General features: G+C 47.4%; 1 protein-coding gene across 1 annotated transcript; it reads right to left on the bottom strand.

Moving 5' to 3' along the window:
* Positions 1-772: 772 nt before the first annotated feature.
* On the bottom strand, positions 773-1,306 carry LOC124652064. Its single transcript, XM_047191083.1, has one exon. The coding sequence runs from the start codon at positions 1,276-1,278 to the stop codon at positions 781-783; it is 498 nt and encodes a 165-aa protein (XP_047047039.1). The 5' UTR covers positions 1,279-1,306; the 3' UTR covers positions 773-780.
* Between the last annotated feature and the right edge of the window lie 6,474 nt (positions 1,307-7,780).

The following is a 7,780-nucleotide window of genomic DNA, read 5'->3' as shown; positions in this document are numbered from 1 at the left end:
GCTTAAGTATTAGCCATAACATGAGAATATATACATCATATGAGCAAATGTGTTCGTGAAAGTTCTTTTATCGCTCAGTTGTTAACTGAATTGCTTGAGGACAAGCAATAAGCTAAGCTTGGGGGGGAGTTGATACGTCCAAAACGTATCTACTTTCCCGAACACTTTTGCTATTGTTTAGCCTCTAATTTGTGTATTTTGGATGCAACTAACACGGACTAACGCTGTTTTCAGCAGAACTGCTCTGGTGTCTCGTTTTTGTGCAGAAATCCAACTTTCGGGAAAAACCTCGGAATTTATGCAGAAGGCCCTATTTGTTGGGGCTAGACTAGCTAGCTCTCTCTCAGATTGATCTCGCGCACATACACAAGACGTAGGTAGAAGAAATACGGGAGTTGTTTTCCGGCCGCACGTACAGCCCCTTTTTTCTCTTTATTTCTCCACACCAAATCTGGACAGATTATAAGCCTTTTTATAGCTGAGCAACGCAGCACCCACGCAAGCTCAAACGTAGCTTCCACGCAACTTCATCAACGTGGTACCCAAGCAACTTCCGATCGCTCCGGCGCGCGTACGCCGCGATCCATCTTCTCTCGATCGTGAGTCTACCTCATCCGCGAGACCTCGACCTACCCTGCGCTTACTACCTGCTCCCTACGACGCCACAAACCGGCTCGAACCAACCTGAACACGAACACGACTAGAACTAGACCCACGCACGCCACGCACGCACACATACGCGCGGTTTATTTCCTAACAATCTCCCCCCTAAACCGCGACCTACAGGAGACACGGATGGTCCTCCACGTCTGCGAGGAGCGCCTTCTCCTTCCTGGGCTGCCGGCAGTCACGGGAGAAGTGGCCGCGAACGCCACAATTCCAGCACTTGCCGCGCCGCCCCTTCGCTCCCGAGGCCACGCTGCTCCCGTCGTCGTCGTCGTGGTCGTGGCCACCGCCGCGCCGACGGCGTCGTGCCTCCCATTGAGCGGCCGTGAGCAGCAGCTGGTCGCCACGACGCTCTCCGCCAACAGCCGCCTTGCGCCGCTCCGTCCGCTCCTGGAACGCCTTGAGACGCCCGAGCACGTCGTCGAAGCAGATGGTCTCGATGTCGCAGAACTGCTCGATGCCGGCCACCGCCGCGAACAGCGAGTCCGGGACGGTGTCGAGCAGCTTCTTCACCATCTGGGCGTCGGTCAGCGTCCCGCCGAGGCTTGCAAACTTGGCGGCCATGCAGCCGATCTTGCCAGCGTAGATGTCGAGCTCCTCGTCGTCCGCCATGATCAGCCGATCGAACTCGCCGCGGAGCGTCGACAGCCGAGCTGCCTTGACGCGATCCGCGCCGACGAACCGCGCCTTGAGGCACTCCCAGATCGCCGCCGCCATCTTCTTCGACGACACCTGCGAGGAGAATGTCCTCCGAGAGCGCGCCGAGCAGGTATGCCCTCGCCCTCTTGTTCTTCTCCGGATCGACCGCCGCCGTCGAGTCTTCCGGAACCACCGCCTCCCAGACGCCCTACACGTCGAGGTTGGCCTCGACCTTGATCGCCCAAACGGTGTAGTTGTCGCGGGTGAGTATCGGACAGAAGAGCGGCATCGCGCTCCCCCCGGCGCCACCACCGTGCGGAACCAACGCCATCGCCGTGGCTCTGATACCAAATGTTGGGGCTAGACTAGCTAGCTCTCTCTCAGATTGATCTCGCGCACATACACAAGACGTAGGTAGAAGAAATACGGGAGTTGTTTTCCGGCCGCACGTACAGCCCCTTTTTTCTCTTTATTTCTCCACACCAAATCTGGACAGATTATAAGCCTTTTTATAGCTGAGCAACGCAGCACCCACGCAAGCTCAAACGTAGCTTCCACGCAACTTCATCAACGTGGTACCCAAGCAACTTCCGATCGCTCCGGCGCGCGTACGCCGCGATCCATCTTCTCTCGATCGTGAGTCTACCTCATCCGCGAGACCTCGACCTACCCTGCGCTTACTACCTGCTCCCTACGACGCCACAAACCGGCTCGAACCAACCTGAACACGAACACGACTAGAACTAGACCCACGCACGCCACGCACGCACACATACGCGCGGTTTATTTCCTAACACTATTTTCCCAGGAAACTAACGGAGCCAGAAGGGCAATTGAAGTGGAGGCCCGAGGGCCCCACACCATAGGGCGGCGCGGCCCAGGGGGGGCCCGCGCGGCCCTGTGGTGTGGCCCCCTCGGCCGGCCTCCGACGCCCTCCTTCGGACTACTTATTCGCCTCGACCTAAAAACGCCGGGGAGAAGTCGAAGTCGCGAGAAACCCTCCAGAACGCCGCCACATCGCGAAACTCCGTCGCAGGAGCCGAAGTCTCCGTTCGGCACTCCGCCGGGACGGGGAATTGGAGGAGATCATCACCGCCATCACCGCCAACGCCTCTCCATCAACCAGCAATGTTTCCCCCATCCATGTGTGAGTAATTCCCCCGCTGTAGGCCGAAGGGGATGGTAGGGATTGGATGAGATTGGTCATGTAATAGCATAAGATTGTTAGGGCATAGTGCCTAGTGTCCGTAGATGGTACTTTTATGATATTGTTGCAACTTGTTATGCTTAATGCTTGTCACTAGGGCCCGAGTGCCATGATCTCAGATCTGAACATGTTATTATTTCATCATGATATTCATTGTTTATGGTCTTACCTGCAAGTTGTATACACATGTTGCTGTCCGGAACCAATGGCCCCGAAGTGACAGAAATCGGGACAACCGGAGGGAATGGCAGTGATGTGAGGATCACATGTGTTCACGGAGTGTTAATGCTTTGCTCCGGTACTCTATTAAAAGGAGTACCTTAATATCCGAGTAGTTTCCCTTGAGGCCCGGCTGCCACCGGCTGGTAGGACAAAAGATGTTGTGCAAGTTTCTCATTGCGAGCACGTACGACTATAATTGGAACACATGCCTATTGATTGATTAGTACTTGGATACCGTTTTATTATTATCTGCAAATGCCCTGCTATGATTGTTACATGAGTTTCTCTCATCCATGCAACGCCCGTTATCCGTCCCCGTGCCTACAGTATTTTAATCCTGCTGTTTACTAAAATCACTACTGCTGTCTTTGTTACTCTGCTGCTGTTATTTCACTACTGCTACTACTATAAAACTGTTACTACTGATAAACTCTTGCGAGCAAGTCTCGTTTCCAGGTGCAGCTGAATTGACAACTCCGCTGTTAAGGCTTTCAAGTATTCTTTGTCTCCCCTTGTGTCGAATCAATAAATTGGGTAATACTTCCCTCGAAGACTGTTGCGATCCCCTATACTTGTGGGTCATCAACTGCCACTTAATACAACATCCCTCATAGTTGTTAAGTGGTACACGATCCAAATCCACTACACCAAAACCGATCATCACGTGAGATGATGTAGCTTCAATAGTGAACATCAACATGTTGATCATATCATCCATATGACTCGTGTTCAACCTTTCGGTTTCCGTTGTCCCGAGGCCATGTCTGTACATGCTAGGCTCGTCAAGCAAACCCAAGTATTCCGCGTGTGCAACATGGCTTAAACCCGTTGTATGTGAACGTTGAGTCTATCACATCCGATCATCACGAGATGCTTCGAAACGACGAATTGTGCAACGGTGCATACGAGGGGAGAACACTTTATTATCTTGATATTAATGTGAGGGATCATCTTATAATGCTACCGTCGCGTTCTAAGCAAAATAAGATGCATAAAGGATTAACATCACATGCAATTCATATGTGATATGATATGGCCCTTTAGTCTTTGCGCCTTCGATCTTCATCTCCAAAGCACGGACATGATCTCCATCATCAACGGGCATGATCTCCATCATCGTCGGCGTAGCGTCAAGGTCCATGGCGCTGTCTTCATGGTTGTTCACCTCATGTAGCAACTATTACAACTATTTTAAAATACTACTCAACATGAAATTTAAAGACAACCATAAGGCTCCTGCCGGTTGCCACAATACAATAATGATCAACTCATACATATTCATCATCACATCATGGCCATATCACATCACCAAACCCCTGCAAAAACAAGTTAGACGTCTCTAATTTGGTTTGCATATTTTACGTGGTTTAGGGTTTTCGAGTAAGATCCAATCTACCTACGAACATGAACCACAACGGTGATACTAGTGTTGTCAATAGAAAGAGTAAATTGAATCTTCACTATGGTGGGAGAGACAGACACCCGCAAAGCCACTTATGCAATACAAGTTGCATGTCGAACGTGGAGCAAGTCTCATGAACGCGGTCATGTAAAGTTAGCCCGAGCCGCTTCATCCCACCATGCCACAAAGATGCAAAGTACTCGAACTAAAGACAACAAAGCATCAACGCCCACAAAACAATTGTGTTCTACTCGTGCAACCATCTATGCATAGACACGGCTCTGATACCACTGATGGGATTCGTAGCATAGAAAACAAAATATTTACTACCGCGAGAACGCAATCCAAGCCAAGATGCAATCTAGAAGACGGTAGCAACGAGGGGATGAACGAGACTAACCCTTGAAGATTTCCAAAGCCTACAAGAGGAGGCTCTCGTTGCTGCGGTAGACGATCACTTGCCGCTTTCAAAAGCGCGTAGAAGATCTTGACGGTGCCACAATCGGGCAGCACCTCCGTACTCGGTCACACGTTCGGTGTTGATGACGACGTCCTTCTCCCCGTTCCAGCGGGCAGCGGAAGTAGTAGATCCTCCTCGGAATCCCGGCAGCACGACGGCGTAGTGGCGGTGGTGATGGAGAACTCCGGCAGGGCTTCGCCTAAGCGTATGCGGGAGAGGTGGTGGAGGAGGAGAGGCTAGGGTTTGGGGAGAGGGGTGGCTAGGGTGCCGGCCATGGGCAGCCCTAGGTGGTGCGGCCAAGAGTGGCTGCCCCCTCCCTCTTCTTCTCATTATATAGGTGGAAATCCCCAAGAGTTGTAGTCCAAATCTTCGAATAAGACCCCAACAACAAAACCTCCCATAGGTGGGAAACCTACTCAAGGAGGGAGTCCTACCCAAGGTGGGACTCCCACCTTTCCTTTGGGTGGGGTGGCCGGCCACCTATGGTGGAGTCCACCCGGGACTCCACCCTTTAGGGTTTGGCTGGCCATGCAAGGTGGAGTCCCTCCGGGACTCCACTTTCCATGGTGATTTCTTCCGGACTTTTCTAGAACTTTCTAGAACCTGCCATAAATGCACCGGATCATTTCCAAACTTGGAATATGACTTCCTATATATGAATCTTATTCTCCGGACCATTCCGGACCTCCTCGTGATGTCCTGGATCCCATCCGAGACTCCGAACAAAACTTCGAACTCCATTCCTTATTCCATATCTACTTAAACGACATCAAACCTTAAGTGTGTCACCCTACGGTTCGCGAACTATGTAGACATGGTTGAGATCTCTCTCCGACCAATAACCAATAGTGGGATCTGGAGATCCATAATGGCTCCCACATATTCAACGATGACTTAGTGATCGAATGAACCATTCACATATGATACCAATTCCCTTTGTCACGCGATATTTTACTTGTCCGAGGTTTGATCACCTGTATCTCTATACCTTGTTCAACCTCATCTCCTGACAAGTACTCTTTACTCGTACCGTGGTATGTGGTCTCTTATGAACCATTCATATGCTTGCAAGCTATTTAGACGACATTCCACCGAGAGGGCCCAGAGTATATATCTATCCGTCATCGGGATGGACAAATCCCACTGTTGATCCATATGCCTCAACTCATACTTTCCGGATACTTAATCCCACCTTTATAACCACCCATTTACGCAGTGGCGTTTGATGTAATCAAAGTACCTTTCCGGTATAAGTGATTTACATGATCTCATGGTCGAAATGACTAGGTAACTATGTATCGAAAAGCTTATAGCAAATAACTTAATGACGTGATCTTATGCTACGCTTAATTTGGTGTGTCCATTACATCATTCACATAATGACATAACCTTGTTATTAATAACATCCAATGTTCATGATCATGAAACTATGATCATCTATTAATCAACAAGCTAGTTATACAAGAGGCTTACTAGGGACTCCTTGTTGTTCACATAACACACATGTATCAATATTTCGGTTAATACAATTATAGCATGGTATGTAAACATTATCATAAACACAAAGATATATTATAATAACCATTTTATTATTGCCTCTTGGGCATATCTCCAACACTAACCTATCCCGCAAGATTACAAACAATAACTCCTATTACAACTCTAGCTTTCCTTAATAATATCTTGGGCTCCCGAATCTTCTTATCCTTCGGGTTGTGGGCCTTCAGTAAACCCTGGGTACCATCTTCAGCAGGCCCATTGGGGATGCCTATGTCACCATAGTCATAGAATTCTCAAACTCACTCATACGAAATACCAATGTCTTCGAATAGATGATACATATATCCAGGAAATAATCATCACATAGGACTATAGAGTTTACCACTACTTATGTAATACCCTGAATTTTGATGCTTATAACTTCTACTTATTTAACTCTTTCTTTCAGAAAATAGATTTGTTCATGATAGTAGTTAAGTATAATCAGGGGGTACTAGATATGGAGAAATAAAATGGGAAAGAAAAAAAACAGGGGCAAGTGTTTGCACATTTGACCTGCCGTTCCATGCATATAATATTTACATGTTGATGTACTTAGTGTTTTTTTCACAACATCAGTTGATTTTCTTTTATTTGAGCAACTCTCGAGGAAGGGAAACTCATGGCTGGGCCCAAGGCCCTATCATATGTGCCCTGTGGTGCTGCTACTTCCTAACGCTCTAGGTCCGCAGCGATCCCCTCCTATCGCAACCCTATTCCTTGCCATCCTGATCAAGGCCACCGTTGTCTTGTCTCTAGTGCCGCTTTGAGGTAAGAGGTTGCAACACTACAAGTCAAGAGCCTGGCGAGAGGAGCATCACCATCGTCACCTCCCGCGGTACGCTGTCTAGGTTATTGCCACGTCAAGACTGGTTTGCGCTTTAGCTGTTCGGGTAGTTTTGGTTTGGCCTGTTTTTTTTTCATGTTCCATCTTTTTACATCTGTTGCCTTGGATTTAATAGAGTTTTCAGGGCTGGGAGATAGGTGGTTTTGAGGACTTAAAGATGCTGAGATTCCTCTTATTTTTAAATTTTGGTGTACGGGGTTGCTCCTAGAGGGCTGCATCTACAGAAATTGTTCGGTTGAACTAGAACTAGATGTAAGAGCATCTCTAACCGAAAGAGAAAAGTATAGAGGGGCATATGCCTCCTATCTCTTAGGTCCTCATATTTGGGAAAACTTAAAACAAAGGCCAAACTACACAAAGCCCTTTAATTGCGAACAGTTAGAATTTGTATTTTAAAGTTTTAAAAGATCTGAAATAAAATTCTTGAGATAGGCAATGATGTATAGTACAATGGTGTAACATCTCAATACAAACAACCTCATATTCTTAGCAACACAAATATGACAAATTCTAGCAAATTTTATAGTGAATAGTGCACATTTCAAGACTTCAAAATTTGTCAATTTCGTGTAGCCTAGAATATAAATTAGTTTGTATTGAGGTTTTACACCATTGTACATACATTATTAGCTACCTCTAAAGATTTTTTTCAAATATTTTAAAATTTTAAAATATAATTTTGATAGTTTGAAAATAAAGAGCTGCATGTAACTCGGCCTCCAAAACGTACTTTAAAAACTAGTGCACTATATACGAACTCCTAAACTTAGCTCCTTAAAACATACACTGCACATAAAC

This window comes from Lolium rigidum, chromosome 5 (genome assembly GCF_022539505.1).
Source record: "Lolium rigidum isolate FL_2022 chromosome 5, APGP_CSIRO_Lrig_0.1, whole genome shotgun sequence".
Taxonomy (NCBI): Eukaryota; Viridiplantae; Streptophyta; class Magnoliopsida; order Poales; family Poaceae; genus Lolium; species Lolium rigidum.
Note: the sequence above shows the minus strand (reverse complement) of the source record. Positions and strands in the feature narration are given on the sequence as shown.